This window comes from Euprymna scolopes, chromosome 19 (assembly GCF_053919585.1).
Source record: "Euprymna scolopes isolate OS-2025 chromosome 19, ASM5391958v1, whole genome shotgun sequence".
Lineage (NCBI taxonomy): Eukaryota > Metazoa > Mollusca > Cephalopoda > Sepiida > Sepiolidae > Euprymna > Euprymna scolopes.
Genome location: NC_136500.1, coordinates 126,964,643 through 126,984,064, shown reverse-complemented (window position 1 = coordinate 126,984,064; position 19,422 = coordinate 126,964,643). Strand labels below are relative to the sequence as shown.

The 19,422-nt window shown below is 37.2% G+C and overlaps 1 protein-coding gene across 2 annotated transcripts in view; it reads left to right on the top strand.

Annotated features, from left to right (window-relative positions):
* The first annotated feature begins 15,483 nt into the window (after positions 1–15,483).
* The window catches only part of LOC145239962 (AP-4 complex accessory subunit tepsin-like), a 28,093-nt gene continuing 24,154 nt past the window's right edge, over positions 15,484–19,422 (top strand). The window contains exon 1 of one of the 2 annotated variants that reach the window (XM_080103548.1): positions 15,484–15,653. In XM_080103548.1, the coding sequence (XP_079959674.1) occupies positions 15,618–15,653 (36 nt within the window). In that variant the 5' untranslated portion in view covers positions 15,484–15,617. The remainder of the gene's footprint in view (positions 15,654–19,422) is intronic. The other variant, XM_080103549.1, reaches the window with a different exon arrangement.

The following is a 19,422-nucleotide window of genomic DNA, read 5'->3' as shown; positions in this document are numbered from 1 at the left end:
TTATATACCAAAGGTGCGTACGTAGTTGAAAGCACCCCATGTGATGTCTTTCGTCCAATGGAATTCCTCCTAGGACACATTTTAAAACTGATTTTCTAGAGCTCGTTTGGAGCCGATCAAATCAAATATAAACATGCACAAACGCAAAATCTATCTCTTTAGTCTCTTAGCCTTTCGAGCATTCTTTCGTCTCTTTAAACTCTTCCGACTCATTCAACGCTTTCTCATATGGACTTACCACGCGTGCAAACATCAATTATTTCATTTCCACTGCTCCGCGCATTAATACTCTCTTTTAACAGACGAACATTAATATTGTCTATGTTACATATTTGAACATTCGAAGAACACAAAAAAAGAGACTCTCCATCTTTCATATGAACTCAAAAAAAGGAACTCTGAAATATTGAGAACTATGTTTTGCTTGTTATTGTTTGTTATTTCTATTCCAGAAATAAACCTCCGTTTGTGTTGCACATAAGATTTCTTATTTTTATTTTTATTATTTGTGGAGGAAGTCAGTTCCCCAAAAAAGGCCAGGCGACCCCCACAAAGTGCTGGTGATGATTGAGGCGGTGACAGGGACGTCGATCAGCTGTTTGGAGTGAGAATAGTGGTCAGTCAGCAGGTTCTTGGGAGTCAGATTGTGAATTTAAAAAACTGTGTGACATTGCTGACATCGATTTTGTGCAAGTTCTGATGACCCCAAGTTATTTCATATTTCAGGACATTTTGGATTACATGTGTGAGTAATGAATAGGTCACAGAAAACTGCCATTGCATCTTGATAAAGTTGTTGTAGATTCCTAGGACTTCCTGTAAATGTAGATGGTAGAATAACTGGTACACCAGAATAACCATCTTCATTCCTTGCTAAATGATCCATTAAGCCAGAATATTGAGCAGCTCTTAGTTGACTTTGATTGCTTTTAATGAAGTTAAATAAGCAACTGTCCACTTTTACATATGCGATAGACTTTTCTATTCATTTTGAATTTTATTCAATGAAGATTTGGAAATTCACAAATATTTTTTAAGTCGAATTATTGATATAGATTTCAATTAATGCATCACAACTTCCTGATAATATAAATAGAACACTTTGAATTTTCTGTACAAAGGTTTTTTCCATAAAAACATTGTAATCTGTTATAATATTCAGATTCTTGTGTATTACATGCATAGAAAATGAAGTGTTTCTGTAAATCTTACGAAATACAGTTAAATTTTGATTTTTCGATAATCAAAATGATGTGAGGTAGGTTATACCTATCAAATTTATTGTCAATGTTATATTGTTAAGTAAGCTGGCTAATTGGCTATAAAGTAAGTTATTCCGAACTTTGATCTAACATTTTAATAATAAAAAAAAAAGCTTAACATTTTCTTGTATCTTTTTTTTTTTATATTAAGAAAGATGTAAGCATCATGCTGAAATAATAAAATGCCATTCTTAATAAGGGGAGAGGGTTTGACTATTCTAAACCTTCACCTAAATAACGATTTAACGAAAAAAATGTTTAAAATGTTCTTGTATCTTTTTTATAATTTTTGTTAAATAAGAAAAATCAATAAACTTTGATAGCACTATTGTAAGAATCATGCTGAAAGCCATTCTTAATATGAGGAGGGGGAGTTAACTATTCTGAAACTTCACCTAACAATGTAAAAAAAAATAAGGGAAAAATATATGTATGAACAATAAATATTTCTTCAGTTAAATAAAATATACTGTAAATCTTTAAATAAGGAATAAATATTTATTTAAACCATAATTATTGAAACAAAGTATTTTACTGCATAAAAAAACGGTTATGGGGAGAAGGGTTAACTATTTTGAACCTTCACCTAAATAGCGATTTAATGAAGAAAAATTTAATGGTCTTGTATCTTTTTTTTTAATAATTTATTTTAAAATAAGAAAAAAAAAACAAAAAAAAACGGTAAATATCCAGATACGCTACTACAGAACACCGACCACTCTAATTTGTTTTTTTATAGGTAATTGAGGTCGCTGACAACGAATCTGATGGTCAAACTTGGGGCAAATTTACCGTTTGCATGGTATTTACCCCTGAACCCACGAACTACTTTCCACCATTTTGCAGCTTCTGTTTATGCTACGCGCATGCACGTTGTAGCATAAATGACGGCTTCACCAAGCAAACTACGTTGGGGGGAGGGAATTTTTTTTTTTTCCAGGACATAGAATTTTCTAATTTTCAAAAATACATTATAGCACTTTTTGGGTGGAAAATTTAAAATTAGCTGAAAAAGAAATAAAACCAGAAAAGGAAAGCACTCCAAGTTGGAGTAGAGTAGGGGGGGGTAATTTATCTGTTGTTTTTTTTACCTGGAACATAGAATTTTCAAATTTTCAAAAAGTAACGCACCGACATTTACCAATTAGAACACCATTTAACATTTTCCGAAGATTTTACTGTGTACATTGGGGGCGCGAGCGGGGGGGGGGCGGATGTGATGTTGGGGCACGCGCGCCCCAACATCACATCTGCCCCCCCCCCGCTCGTGCCCCCAATGTACACAGTAAAATCTTCGGAAGATGTTAAATGGTGTTCTAATTGGTAAATGTCTGTGCGTTACTTACGGAAAAACGTTTAATTAAACTGCAAAAGCACCTATTAAGCCACATAAGTTCTATAATTGAATCCCCCCCCCCTGCAAAAAAAGAATGAAAAACATAAAGATGTTTGGTGCTTATGTTTTTGTAAACCACATTAAAAACTACGCGAGACAAAAAAGAAAAAAAAGTCCCCCATTTGTTGTACTTTTCTTTAACTGTAAATCATTAAAAAATGTCAGTCCATAATTTTTTGATTGGTACGCCATGTGAGAAGGCAGTTTGCTAGGTGAAGCAAGCCGTCGTTCATGCTGCAGCGCACGTGCGTAGCGTAAACGGAAGCTGCAAAATGGTGGAAAATTATTCGTGGGTTCGGGGGTTAATACCATGCAAACGGTAAATTTGCCCCAAGTTTGACTATCAGATTAGTTGTCAGCGACCTCAATTACCTTAAAAAAAAAGAAATTAGAGTGGTCGGTGTTCTGTAGTAGCGTATCTGGATATTTACCGAAACTTCACCTAGCAATGTAATAAAAATAATGGAAAAATTCTTTAGTTAAATAAAATATACTGAAAATCTTTAAATAGGAAATAAATATTTCTTTAAATAAATTAAATCGTAAGTAATGAAACACTGTTTTATTTCATATTAAAAAAAAATTGTTGTGTCCATTTTTTTTATAGTATTTAAATATGTATGCCCTGTCGGTGGGCATTAGAAGATGAATGCCTGTAAAAGAAGCAAAATAAAACGAACAAAACATAAGTAATAACTAAGTAAACAACGTGAAGCTGTATAAATGTTACAAAATTACTCGATTCGGCATTAAATAACACGAAAAAGGATTGATATGCCGTAAAACAAAAACAAAACAGAACAAGACGTAAAATATGTTTTGACTCTGTATTTGCGAATGGTGACTTTGGTGATTTATTTAATAAAGTCATTCTTGACTTTTGTAACATGTATTTCTAAACATATTTTTTGTTGTGTAAGGCTCACTCAAAAGTAAATAAAAAAAACAAAGTGGCACAGTAAAAAAAAACAAAAAAAAAACGTACTCGTAGCGTTAAATGTAAAAAATATATTTATTACTGAATAAAATAGAATAAGCGTTCCTACAATAATAAACAGAAGACATCGTTAAAAATGTAAGTAAAATACTATACTATTTAAACTGGAACGATACCTTCTATGCATAACTGTCTTTAAAATAATCCTGAACCATAAATAGACAGTTATTATTATTATTATTTTTTTGTTCGGGAACTTTTGGGAAATAAAAGGGTTAATGATTTTTAACTGATAAAGATTGAACAATAAAGGGAGATAATTCACATTAATTAATGTTTGCGATGATGATGACTTGATGGTCTACCATACGAACTGTACTTGAGGCTGTCGCCCATGTTTCTGCCTCTTCTGACGGATATGTTCAACCATTGCTTTGCTCAGGGATCCATTCCAGGGCAGTTGACCAAGGGAGTGATCACATTGCTGAAGAAAGGTGACGGGCATGGAGGGGAAGAGTTAGACGACTACAGGCCCATAACTCTGCTAAACACAGAGTTGAAGATTTTGGCCAAGGTCCTGTTGAATCGGCTGTAGGTTGTTATCGACGAGTTGGTTGAACCGGAACAGAAATACGCTGTGAAGGGGAGATCGATTCAGAACAACTTGCACCTGATCCGCACGATCCTAGAGGGGGGAATAGATGACGACACGGAAGCCGCGCTGATCAACTTAGATCAGTCCAAAGCTTTCGATAGGGTCGACCATCGTTTCCTGGCATCTGTCTTAGAGGCCGCCGGTTTTAAACCGGATTTTGCAAGTGGATCTCCATAATGTATCGACAGCCCATGGCTGTCGTGCAAGTCAACGGAAAGCACTCGAAACCCTTTGTTATCTCTCGGTCGGTTCGTCAGGGTTTTCCGCTGTCGCCCCTGCTTTATGTCCTGGCTTTGGAGCCTCTTCTCCACAAGCTGAGACATGGGGAGGCAAATTCGGCCCTGCGCGGAGGCACTCACACAGTACGAAAGAATCACGGGGACCAAGATAAACCGCAACAAGTCGGTAGGACTGCGGTTGGGCGCATGGAGTGGCAACGCAAACCTCCCGGCGCCCTTCAGCTGGACAGATGGCCCGGTCCGGATCCTCGGCGTATGGTTCGGACCAGGTCTCCAGCTTGACAAGAATTGGTTGGAGGTACGGTCAAAGGTGGAGGCTGCAGTCAATTCGTGGCTTCCTAGGAAACTTTCCTTAAAGGGTAGAGCTGAGGCGTGCGCCACTTACGTCTTTCCTCTCATCCTTTACCGAATGGCCGTACTTCCCTTGCCTGCACAACACCTAAAAGCTCTTGTCGAACTCTTGTCCTCGCTCCTTTGGGACAGAGGAAGACACTGGGTGAGCAGACAGGTCTGTATTCAACGTCCGTGTGAGGGAGACTTGGGAATGCCGGACTTGAAGTGTCATCGAGATGCTGAGAGACTGGCCTTCCTGAGCCACTATATGCAGGATGACCAACCATGGCACCTCGTGGTTACTGCCGCCTTCCCCGACCTCATTCTCGACCCTTCCATCGAGAGCCGTTGCAGGCCGTGGGGAGAATCTGCCTACATGAAAGAGTGCCGAGCCGCGCTAAAACGACTACCAAGGTCCAGTGACCTTGTGACTGCTACCCGTAGGGAACTCCACAGGGATCTAGTGAAGGGGGCCGCTGACGACTCGCTATGCATGGGGTGGCAGCAGAGTGAGATCCGCTCCGCGTGGAGCTGGGCGCCAGGTTCGAGTCATCTGAACAATTCGGAGTTCTCTCTGACCTGGCGATTGGACCGAAATGCACTTCCACTCAACAATATACAATGCAGTTCCGGGTTTTTGGAGTTGCCTGATTGTCCCCGTTGTGGGACAACGGCCGTAGAAACTACGGATCACGCTTGCTTCGATTGCCGCGAACTCCGCCAGAACTGGTCGTATGTCAGCGGAGTGACGGCTCGCATCGATCCTGAGCATCCTCGCCCAATTACTGTACCCAATGTTGTGGACAGCGTGAGGCCGCCGTGGGACCGGGAAAGACAAATGGTCTACGTTACGATCCTGGCCGTGGCGAGAATGGTGATTTGGACGTCGCGTCTGCAAGGTTGCCGGGGGGGTGTTGTCTTTTTCTGATCAAGATCTGATCGCTTTCTTTAAACACCAACTACGGGTGAAGATCAGGTGTGATAGAAGAAGGCTGCATCGCGCGGCATTTGACAGAAGATGGATACATGTAGCAAGTCTGTGTGTACGAAGAGGAGCCAAATTTGAATACGTGTTCCCCGCCTAGGTGTGGAACGCGCAGTTCTGTTAAGTAAAATTAAACAAGTAGCCTCTCAGCTAGCTGAGTGTGTGTTCCATCCCTCCCCGATTAGGAAGCCTCCAAGATCCCCATCTCCTCTTACCTGTAATTTTTGTTTTCACCCCTTCCTCTAAATTTTACCCATCTTGGAGAAAAAGAAATACAAACTAACCTCCATCCCTTACCCACAAAAAATTTCTTTTCTCTATTCATCCCCATCTAGAGGGCATCCCCACCTAGAGGCTGACCCGCAGAAGCGAGGTTCCTTTTACAAACCTAGTGGAACGGGCAGTCTATCAACTAGACGGGGTTGGGAGGGTCCTACTAATCACCTTTTGTTTTTTCTTCCCCCGCCCTCGACACAAATGAATTATTGTACCATTTTATTGTTATCTTTTTTGTTTTTACACGTCAATAAAAAATGTTTTAAAAACTGGGAGTTAAGTAGGACGTCCCCCAATATGAAAGGGTGAATGCGGTATTATGGTGAAAGAAGATACTAGCTGGGAGAAACTTTTGACTTTGTTTAGTTCTGGAGTGACAAGGATGACCAACGACCCCCACAATCCCCTCTTTTGAGTTGGCCATGTGCCTAAGTTTTTTGTTCATCATTGATTTTGACTGTATTTTTTTAACATGAATAAAAGATTTAATATCTCAAAGTGTAGTATCTGTTCCGGCAGATACTGCAAGCAAAGACCATATGTGGGGGTAACCCCACATATAAGACCTTGGTCAATGTAGGGGCAACCCTTCATACCAATTGTCACTATCCAGCTGCATTTCCCACCCATCGGGAGCTAGTCCCCTTTTCCTTCCCCCTCCCTCTCTCTCCACATAAAAAAACGGCCTTGTGCCTAATTTGCTCAGTGGGGGAGCAAATAAATACCTCAAAGTGTAGTATCTGTTCTGCAGATGCTGCAAGCAAAGACCATATGTGGGGGCAACCCCACATATAAGACCTTGGTCAATGTAGGGACAACCCTTCATACCAATTGTTACTATCCAGCTCCCCTACTCCCCGAGGAGTTGGTCCCCATTTCCCCTTCACTCCTCACATTAAAAATCGGCCTTGTGCCTAATTTGCTCAGTGTGGGAGGAGCAAATAAATACCTCAAAGTGTAGTATCTGTTCTGCAGATGCAGCACTTAAGGTAATTTTTACCAGTCGATGGAGGGGAAACCCTCTATACTGGGACAATTATTATTTTTGGTCACAACCAGAGTGCCCCCTTTTAACCCTACTTTTAGAGGAGCTGGTTTTCCCCACATTAAAAACGGCCTTGTGCCTGATTTGCTTTCGTGGGAAAGCAAATAAATACTATTAATAAATATAATCAGATTGGAAAATGTTTCCGGGCTATTTAGTTTGGTCTTTTTCTGGTCTCCGGAGCCCTGTTAAGATGTTTCTTTGTTAAAATATTTATAAAATTTTGTAACTAGTCGAGAGGATTGATTGCAAAATTGAATCATTTGAGCTTTGATATCCTTTCGTAAAGAAAAAACTTTCTACCGGGAAAATGACCTGGGCAAAGAATTAAATATTTTGACAGAGTAAAAATATTAAGAAGAATTGCAGATACTTGTACAGTTTAATGACATTCAAAAATGAAAATATCGAAAAAAAGGTTATATTGCACGTATTCGTTTTGGACTCTGAAGATCTCCGAAAAAAATTCATTTAATTTGATCGAGTAGTTTTTTTTTTTTTTTTTTTTTTTTTTTACAGCAGAAAAATACGTTTTTATGAGAGCGCGTTGCCGTTGAAGTCAGCCATTATGGAATTTTGAACACGCCACGGGGAGATAACTCAATGTAAAGCGCCCGCACTCACTCCTCATCTTTAATACTAGCTTTTCTACCTAAAAATCGAACCTTTTGCTCGGTATCATAACAAATAGTTTTTTTTGATGTAAAAAAAAACAAAAAAAAACTACTTGATGAAATTAAGTGAATTTTTTTTTGGGGGGGGGGACGACTTCGTTCCATAACACATAATACAATACAATATAACCTTTTTTCGCTATTTTCATTTTTTTTAATGTCTTGCTTACACTGCACAAGTACCGAAATGCAATATTGCAATATGTGTTTAAAAATATTTTGGAAGAGATCCAAAATATCAAAATATTTTCAGTAAACTTTGAATGGAGGATTCCAGAGGGAACTATCTTTCGGACAGAAGTCCGATATATTGTAGTCTGTGAGACTAAATTGTTAAAAAGAATATTAATTATTTATCGTAAGGATAAATAATAAAAACAAAAAAGAATATAAGAAAATGAAGTAAGAAGATCGTTACAGATTATTCTCTGAAAAGAAAATTAACGAAGGATTTCTAGAGCTCAAATGAATTTTAATCTAACTATATAATCATAAAACTCAAATGACCTTCTAACGGGTGTTGTAACCACATGTCCGGTTTACGACTTCCGGTTCCGCATGCATACATAAACATAAACCCATAACAGCGTAAACAAATATACACTAATCGCTACTTTTTTCATGTTTTTTAAATTTATTCTCCATTTTTTAATACACTTTTCTTAAAAACATTGATACATTTTCTTCTACACTACCAACATAAATAAATAATCCCCGAAAATATGTTTTTTTTTAAATTGCGTTACAAATAAATAATCAACGCGACAATAAAACGTATTGTTTTTCCTGTGTACATTTTCAGCATCCCAATTTTGTTTTTCACGTTTAAATTATCCAAATAAACAGTTGTTAATACTTTCTGCACTTTTTTTACATTATTCATTTCCATATTACGTTTAAGTTATTTTCACGCAATTTTCTTACAAATAAATCTACTTTAACCTGTTGACCACAATAAGAGCATTTTACAACGGTGATTTACCCACTGCTTTCAATTTTTTTTTTTATTTATTCTCCGTTTTTTAATACACTTAGAACCTTTTTTTTTCATCTACACTTTTAACATAAATAAATAAATCCGAAAACATTGTTTTAAAAAAAAGTTACATTTTATTTTCATTTTCTATTTAAAAAGCCATTCTTAACATGGGGAGAGTGTTTTTAACTATTCTGCACTTTCAACTAACAATTTCATTTGAAAAAGATATATCAAAATTTGAATTTAACTTTCAGTATTATGGTATCTTTTCAGTGCACATGTACCTATAAGTATGGCAAACCACTTATAATTCAATGGCTGTAAGTTTTTTTTGTTTTTTTTAAATAATCAATTATAATAAACAGAACGACTCCTAGAAATCTATGTATATTCTTTTTTCATTTTAATATACTTTCATAGAAATGTTTCTGTTATGTCAAAAAACTATTTTCTTTATGTCACAAGTGTCACGCTCATACATTAATTCCATAGCTAATATAACATACTGACCCAACGGGTCACGGGTAGTCTAATTCTTAATATAAATTCAAAGAAAAAGAATATTAAAAGCTATATTTAGCTATTTCGGCCTTGTTTTTTCAGCATTTTTCCCGCGAAACGGGCGCCCTTGATTGTTTTTTCATAAATTTCCTTAATCTGGCAAGATTTCTGAAAAAAAGAAAACAGAACCCAAAAGAACTATTTTCAATAGACTTTTCGTCAAATTTAAAGAAAAAAAAAACTCTTTTATAAAAGAAATTGTATGCTTCCTTTATTGTAAAGTTTTATTTTAAAGGCCAAAAATATCTTTATGCTAAAAAAAAGTCGTCTGCTTATTAAAAAAAGGGAGATAGAACAAGCAAAGAAAATACACAAATGTTCGCTGCATTGATCCAGAACTTTTTTCTGTAAAAAGCTCAAACTGTGAGTACTTTATTTTTTTATGTTAAAAAGAGTTGTTTTTTAATTGCATATGGACACGTATGCATTGTCTTGTCTTACTTATTTTTTGTCTTTTAAAATAAATTTCTTGTTCAACTTTTGCACAGATTATGTAATTATTTAAGCGATTATATATTTTACTTTAATTCTAATACAGAGAAACAATAAACGGACTTATTTCTTGCAGTTAAAAAACTAAGTTTTCTCAATCTATGTGACGTAATAAAATTGTGTTGCCACTTCTCACATGCCTTGCTGCACTTACACATTTTATTTTAGACTAGCATGGGTGCCCGGCGTTGCCCAGTTGTTTGGAGGTATGTGTTGAGCAAAAATATAAGGGGGGAGGGTAGTAGGCAAGAAGGCTCGAACCCGTACCGGGAAGGAGGGAAAGAATGTAAAAAAACAAAAAAAACAACGTGACGACTTTGCCGTGTGTCCATCGATAAAACATAAGTGGCGAAGGTTTAAATTAAGGCTAGTCAATCGTAAAGAGGGGATGACTTTCGAAAATATTGGTGAAAAAGGCAACTCCTCCCTGTAGAAAAGTGTCCAGTTGAGCGTGAAGGAATTAATGTTTTTTAGCAAATTTTTTTATATTTGTCGTCTGAAGGGTTCAGCTTCAAAACGATAACGATCTCGTGAAAATCCTTTGCTTCTGTTGAAAGTTATAGGCAAACATATATACATACATACATTTAAACAAACAGGTGAGATTTATATTATAGATATTTAAAAAAAATTGGCGGAGAAGGGGTATTTAGAATTAAACCTACTTTCATAGCAAAAAGATATCATATTCCAAAAAATATGTAAATTAATCAAGTAGTTGTTTTCTTTTCATTAAGAAAATCTAATTTTATAACTAAACGAGGGTGTAAGAAATCCTGCAGAAATAAGCAAACTTTTTATTGGACGGTTTCTCCATCCATGGATTTGTTTTAACCAATCAAATTGCATGTTATAACTAACTGCCGAGAATGTTCTTGGTGCCAAATTCCCTTTTTAAATCAGAATCCAAAAAGATGCAGAGTTGGTCAGACGTGGATTTCTCACTCGAATCGAGGCAGTGAAAATACTTTGTTGCTTTGAGACGTTTTAAATTCCCAAACATGGAGCGGAACATTATCATTGCAATTACCAAGGGCGAATTTATATCTGCATGCTTATGCTACAATTTAATGTCTGTCAAGAAATTTCGAATAACAACAACCCTAGCTTGGATGGAAGAAAGGCTAGATGAGAAATTAAAAAAAAAAATTTTCTCTGGATATTCACAAATGGATGTCCGAACTGGACAACCTATTCGACTAGTTAATTTTAAAATCCTCAGTTCAGGATAGATTCAATATTTGTTAAGATTCGACGGAATTTATGGCAAGAGTTAGGGAAAATTTAGCTTGTTTCGAACCTGACCAGGGAAAAACAAAAGCTATTGTTCCTACGAAAATGGAATTAGAGTGCCCTCTATTCAGCGGGGATCTGACTTCAAATAAATTCGAATTTCGTAGCTTCCTTAGAAAATTTGAATTTTGTACTTCTAATTTGAACAACGTGGATAAATTAATCTTATTAAAATCTAAATTGACGGTAAAGGCATTTGATCTCGTATCCAATTTAGATATAAACCCCCAAAATTATAAGCAGGCCTTGGCTTGTTTGAAAGGGAAATTTTTAAATCCATTTTTAATTACGAATCAAATTTTTGAGGATATTATTCTTCAACCAGAGGAATTTTTATCAATTAAAGACCTTAAAATTCTTCTTGAGTGCGTTAAGCTTAAATTGACCGAGATGACCAAGTCCTTTAATACAGATTTTTCTTCAGATAATTCTACATCTGGAATTATGGTTGCACACATTCTGTTCACTAAATTTCCAAGCAGCGTGCGCAGAAAGCTAATGAACAAATCTAACGAACGTTTCCCCTCTCTTTCTTCCATCATGTCGTACACTTTCCACATTTTGGATATATTAATGACATCACCATTAGTTGTGCCGAGGCGGGAAAATAGCCCGGCAAAAATGTTGGCTTCTTCGGATTCCAAATCTAATATGGCGATAATTCCAAGCCTAAACAGAGTAATAATAACTATAAGTCTCTCGTTAATAATGGCGAGATTAAAAAATTTTGTAAATTATGTACGGTTACTGATCACCCAATTAAAATTGTTCCAAATATCGAGACTTTGACTCAAAAATTATAAGAGTCAAAGAACTCAAATTATGTATCAGGGAGCACTCTGAGACTGTTTACAATGGGATAAAGGGTTTTCCTTATCCTTGCGCGGTTTGTGCTTTTAAGAAGCATTTTTCTATTATGTGCCCCAAAAGTCCCAAATCCCTTGTGGGACGTACATCGGGGCAGGAAAAATGTATATTTCCTGTATTCAAAATATCAATGAAGGCGAAAGGGTGGCCAGTCTATTTTTACTGTCTTTTGGATACGGATAGCCAGAAATCCTTCTTTTTTGACGTAATACTAAACCGTTTAAGTCCCGGGAATAAATTAAAACCAGGGATGGGGAAATGCCTGTTAATACTCGTGTGGGGACTAATTCATTAAAACTTAGGGAGCTGGAAGCGTCTCTTAAATTAGGACTTCATTGTCCCTTTCCTTTTTCAGCCTTGTTTGAAGATGATTTGAGGTTAAAATTTCAAGTGGACAAATCTGATGAGATCACGTGAAAATTGACTAAAGAGGGTTTTTGTATTTGTCCTGGATACATTAAATTGAATGAGTCTGCTATTCACGGCATAGTTGGCCTGGACTTTATTCCACGGATAGATAATCTCCACTTAATTAAATGTTCGGGAGGTTCTGCATGCAAACTCCCCAAGTACATAATTCCCTTCGGCGAGGGGTCTAAATTTTTGAGTTCCAGTGCAAAGGTTAAGGAAGAGTTACCAGCCTTTGATCAAGTTATTAAAACACTACCTATGTGCCATTCTTACTTAATTGATAGCACGTTAAATCCTGTAGCTACTTACGAAGATGCGCTTCAACCCTTTTTCGACGATTCTGCTGTCGAACATGGAGTGGAAGGTTTTTATTCCAAGACTCCATTGGTATTGACGAAACAAAAAAGTTGTCTTCAAGGAGGTCATAAACGATAGGCAACTACCATTTATTTCAGCTTTAGATAGAAGCCTTGACATTTTGACCCCCAATCATTTTTTGCAGACGGGATATCACCCCCGCCTGCTTATCAATAATTGTGGTTCAGAGGATCCTTCCCCAGAACCTCTCAGTAGAAACAGGCTCTTGCATTCCCTTGAGCTGAGGGATGAATTCGTCAGTAAATTTAGACATATTTGGCACAATGACTACTTGCTCTCAATTAGAGAAGTAGATGCCAACATTAAAGATCAAGGCCCCCTCCCCGAAGATCTCGGTGGGTGAAATTGTTCTTATCAAGTCTCCGAATAAGTCCCGACCTTTCTGGAGTTTGGGCAAGGTAATAAAATTATTGGTCGATAATGACCATAAGGTCCGCTTGGCTTCAGTTTTGAACGACGGGTGTGTTCAAGTTCATTCTTTAAAAAATATTTATTTTTCACGTTCGCTGTTTTTTTGTTTTTGTTTTTGTTTTTCCTATTTTTAAAGAAGTTTTAGCATTTTTTTTTTTTTTAATATTTAAACAGGGTTATTACTTCGCTTTGTTTTGATTTACCTTCTCCCCCCCCCACACATCTCTAAACACCCGGGCAACACCGGGCACCACCACTAGTTAATATATATATCTATAAAAGTGAGAATTTGTGTGTGTGAGGATACTTCTGAACCTACACTCATGGAATTTTATATCTAAAGTCTTGAAATTTGGTAAATAGGGTATTCAGACATCTGGAAAACTTTTAAATCGTTTTTTTATCCAGAAAAAAGGGCCCCTAAGAGGTCAAAAGTGAAAAATTGATACATGGGAATCATCGGATTTGTATCTGTTTGTCAACTGTTTCACGAATGTCCATGTGATTATTTGTGTTAAGAATAAGTAGGTTTGAAAACACTTTTTTAAAGATTGTGTCAAGTTGGTGTAATGGTTATCGTACTTGATTCACTGTCTTTAGGTGTTGGTTTCAATCTCAGCTTAAGTATTTTTTTTTTTTACTTATAGCATTTACAAAAAGCATAATACCCGCGTGCACATTTCTCAGTTTCTATATGTTTAGGCTTCTTGATTCCTTGGGGAACATAGGGCTGCAACGACGCTCCTCCAATGGACCCAGTTCTGGTTGGTCTTCTTCAGTTTAGCCCATGTCATTCCGGCAGCCCTGGTCTCAGCCTCAATGCTTCTTTTCCATGTCTGAGTTTCTGTATGAATTAAAATATAATATTTATGCATATTTTATGATCGGGCAACGCCGGGCGGCCTGCTAGTATTGAACTTCAGTTCAGTTCCGTATTTTTATTTTTCTCTTTTTCAATGCATTTGAAAAAAAGTTTTCTAATATTTTTTAAAAACTTTCGGGTATTTAGCAGAGAAGACAACAACAATAAAAAGGGCCAAATAAATGTTACCAACCGCAAGATGAATTTCTTTTCTACATACCTGGATAAGTTTTGTGTATTTTAACGGAATTTTAAGCGTTTATTCAGTTCGAAAGACAAGTAGTGCCGAGTACGTAAGTTAAACGGGCAATCAATCTTTCTTCAGAGCATCGATAATGGTTCAATCGTGAAAAAATTAACAAAATACTAATAAAAATCCACCCAATAAGTTTTACTGTGACATTTTGCGACATTTATCCATTATATGTAGAAGAGTAATTTATATTGCCTATGGTAACATTTATTGGTAAATGTGCAGTTTAGCGGCGTAAATTATTTGGCAGACACAAAAATTTATAAAAACTATTTATTTTTATATAAAACACATTATTAGACAAACCTTAAGGCTGAAATAAAACCAGAAAAAAAATTCATGTTTTATTATTTTTTCATTTTATTAGACTAAATGCACGACATACGAGACTGCTTTTAAAATCTGGCCTTTCTAAGGTTTAACAAATTTGGCCTTTTAAAGGCCAAATTTGGCCTTTTTTGAATGCTCTTTAATGAACTATGTTTTTGACCGCCATATTTTTTCGTAATGAAAGAGCGTAAAAAAAGGCTAAATTTGGTTGCCAAACTTTAGAAAGGCCAAATTTTAAAAGTAATACGGCGGCCTCGTATGTCGTACATTTAGTCTCATAAAAAATGATAAAAAAATAATAAAAATTAAATGCACTTCTGCACGATAGTGCCATGAGGCGATTGGGACGAGTTATCGACCCCTGTTCTTTGAATGAGAAATGCCCTCTACCGGCCGTTCTGTAAACCTCAAATATAAACAAGTCTCTTCGAGAACGCAAAAAAATATATAATAACGAAATAAATAACACAAAAATATAGGAAAAGCGAAACATTTTACGATTTATCGACCCCTTGTTTGACTAACACACGCCCTCTATCGGCCGTTATGGAAACTAAAATACACACATTCGCCTCATGGCACTGTCATGCAGAAGTGCCAAATTAATTTTTTTTTTCTGGTTTTATTTCAGCCTTTGGGTCTATTAATGTGCTTTATATAAAAATAAATTAGGGTTTATAATTTTTTTGTCTGTCAAATAATTTACGCCGCTAAACTACACATTTACTCGTTTATTTGTTACGCATTTTAATTTTTTGGCTCTTTTCTTCGTTGTTGTCTTCTATGCTAAATACCCTTTGTCAGTGACCAAGCCGTCTTCTTACGCACGGAGATGATGGTCTCAATCGAATTCCTGTATGACAGACGGAATAAAATATTCTGGGTGACTTTTTTACGTGAACACCGGTTTTCCAGATGTCTGAATCATGTGAAGTAAACAATTGATCTCGTTTATTTTATAACTTTATTTTTGTTGATATGGATGTCGTAGATAGAGTGTCTTTTGTTAACAAAGTAAGTGTTGCTTATTCATCTGTACATACACTTTTGTTTATTTTTAAAAAGTATTAGTTTCATAATAATAATGATGATGATGAGTTTCTGAATTTGGGGTTTATGTATTACTATACACGTAGATTCGAAAAAGTTGCAAAAAAAAAAAAATGTATTGGAAGATTAAAAATGGCGCCGGACTCTTTGTTGAACACGATAAGTTTGGGAAAATAAGTTAGAATTAAAAAAATATACAAAACATTCGGTCAATATATGTTACCGTGACATAGACTGACATGTATTGGGTGGGTTTTTAACAGTATTTTGGGTAAATTTTTACGACGTGCCCCACCCCACTCCCTAGTGTATTATAAACACCCCAACCTCCCCATGTTAAGAACGGCTTTCGGAATAAACATTCCCCCAACCTGGAAAATCGTTCTTAACATGGGGAGGGGGTATTCCGAAAGCCGTTCTTAACATGGAGAGGTTAGGGGTGTTTATACTACGCTGGGCCGGGGCAGTTCGTAAAAAAATACCGTATTTTGTATATTTTTTTAATTTTTAACTAATTTTCCCAAACTGGTACTTATTGATCCGTGCTGAAATAATAATGTTATTATTTAAAAAGCCATTCTTAACATGGGGAGTGGAGGGTGTTTACTGTTTTGTACCTATTCTATACTTTAACCTTACAATCATATTCTTGGCCTTCGGGACAAGATCAAAGTGTAGTATCTGTTCCGGCAGATACTGCAGCTATGACTAGCTATGACTAGCAAAGACCAGATGTGGGGGCAACCCCACATGTCTGACCTTTAACCAGCTCCTATTTCCCACCTCTCGGGAGCTGGTCCCCTTTTCCCCTTCCCCCTCCCTTCACTCCTCACATTAAAAATCGGCCTTGTGCCTAATTTGCTCGGTGGGGGAGCAAATAAATACCATCTGTTCCGGCAGATACTGCAGCTATGACTAGCTATGACTAGCAAAGACCAGATGTGGGGGCAACCCCACATGTCTGACCTTTAACCAGCTCCCATTTTCCACCTCTCGGGAGCTGGTCCCCTTTTCCCCTTCCCCCTCCCTTCACTCCTCACATTAAAAATCGGCCTTGTGCCTAATTTGCTCGGTGGGGGAGCAAATAAATACCATCTGTTCCGGCAGATACTGCAAGCTATGACTAGCTATGACTAGCAAAAACCAGATGTGGGGGCAACCCCACATGCCTGACCTTTAACCAGCTCCCATTTCCCACCTCTCGGGAGCTGGTCCCCTTTTTCCCTTCCCCCTCCCTTCACTCCTCACATTAAAAATTGGCCTTGTGCCTAATTTGCTCGGTGGGGGAGCAAATAAATACCATCTGTTCCGGCAGATACTGCAAGCTATGACTAGCTATGACTAGCAAAGACCAGATGTGGGGGCAACCCCACATGCCTGACCTTTAACCAGCTCCCATTTCCAACCTCTCGGGAGCTGGTCCCCTTTTCCCTTCCCCCTCCCTTCACTCCTCACATTAAAAATTGGCCTTGTGCCTAATTTGCTCGGTGGGGGAGCAAATAAATACCATCTGTTCTTCAGATGCTGCACTTCTATTTCTTGTTCTCTTTCGGTGGAGGAGAAATCCTTCACGACTGAGACAATTTTTATTTTTGTACCTTTTCTCCACGTTAAAAAACGACCCTGGTGTAACTCTGTCCCGTGGAGAGGCATAGTAAATAGGTACAATTGAATAAAAAAAACATAAAACTTTAATTAAACTTTGAAATACGATTTAAAAAAATAGCGCGGATCAGTAAGTGTACTAACACCCCCAAACTTACCGTGTTCAACAAAAAGCTTCTTTCTTAGAACTGCACGCCAGTGGAACTCTCTGCCGTTTGCCTGTTTCCCACCTGACTACAACTTGGACGTCTTCAAGTCCAACATAAACAAACTCCTGACAAATCGCCCCCTTAAGTAAGACACTCTATCAAAACCCCCAATACTAATGATTACTACAATACTATCTCATTGATTACTGTACACGCAATAACCCTTATCCCTGAGTGGCCTCCGGGCCTTGATAAGTGATGACACCCATGTATAAAAAAAAAAAAAAAGAGTCCGGTGCCATTTTGAATTTTCGAATACATCGGTAAACAGTAAACACTGTATGTTTTTCAAGCTGAATAAACATGTTACATTAAATAAAAACACAAAAAAATTATCCAGGTAGGTAGAAAAGTAACCTATTTTGCCTTTGATAACATTTATTTGTTATATATTTATTTTTTGACAACTTTTCGAATCTATGTGTACAGTAAAACGAACCGTTGAATTTTTAAGATGAGGATTGATTATGCGTATTTGGATTCTTTGAACTTGGATTCTCATCTTGAGTGTTATTTTCACACCGTTTCAACAAGTTCAACAAAATACAACCGGAGAAGGTCGGAGGTTACATCGACTGAAACGTTGTGAAAATAGCACTCAAGGTTAGAACAGTAGTCTGAAGAATCCAACTGCATGTATTTTACCGCACTGAAACAATAACAATATTATTTAGAAACCCCTTCTGGCGGACGTTGTCGAGAGTGCCCCCATCGCTCTAAATTCCACAATTTTCAATTTTTTCCTGTTAATGTCATCGATTACAGACTTAAGTTTCAGATTATATTAAAAAAAAAAAAAAAATTAAAAATAATTGTTTTTTTTTTTTATAACTTTTCACGTGGGGGTTCAGTTTTCAATTATAACGTTGTACTGAATTGAACACGAAATTTGTGATCACAATGAAAAAAAAAATTGCAACTCTCTCTAATGTGAACAGAAGGTAGGAGTTAAAACAGAGGGGTTAAAAAAAAGGAAGATTTCTTTAATCTCCTCCCCTTCTCCTCTAATCTATGTATCTACCCCCCCTCTCTCAACTATGTATGTATCTATTCATCGTGGTCACAAATTTTTTAAATTCAATTTTCACCCAAAACAAGGCACTGTGCCACTTTGAAGTAGAGGGCTACTATCGGGGACATAAGTTTCAGGGATATTATGAAGAAGATGAGCAGCAAGATGTCTGTTCACATTACACTTGAACTTCTGCATGTCAGTACAGTTGACATAGCAGAATCCCGGAAGGGAGTTCCAAAGTCTAGCAGTTCTGGAGAAGAAACTATTGGAGTAGAAGGCTTTTCTACACCTAGGGATCTCTACTGTGAAGGGGTGGGATTTGGCTGCTTGTCGGGTTTGTTGGGGGTATTTACGTCAAGGGGGTGTAGTTCATCAAAGCATTCACCATTAAAGTACTTTAGAACAGGCAGAGGGATGAAATATTTCATCTATGGGACAGAGGCTGAAGCCTAGATGACAGTTAAAGACCTATCAGATTGGCGACTCTCTTTTGAACCCTATCCAGGAGTGAGAGACAAGCAGCAGATGCACCAGCCTAAATAGGACAACAATACTCCATACATGGGCGAATGGTGGCCTTATAGAGGTACAGGATACTTTCAGGCGTAAGTAGCTTTCTAGCACGGTAGAGAGAGCCCACCTTCTTTGCAGCAGCCTTGGCAATGCCCTCAATATATCTGTTCCAACTCATGTTCCCTGTGAACGTTAGACCGAGGAGTTTGAAAGAAGTACTTTCAGGTAATGTATCATTAGCCATGACTATTAGTGGTTGAGAAGGTTTCTTCTAATTATTATAAGAAACAAGCTTAGTTTTGGCAGCATTGAATGTGACCATCCATTTTTGTCCCCATTCCACTGCAGATTGGAGGTTATCCTCTAGTGTTTTTGCCATTTCTTTAGATAT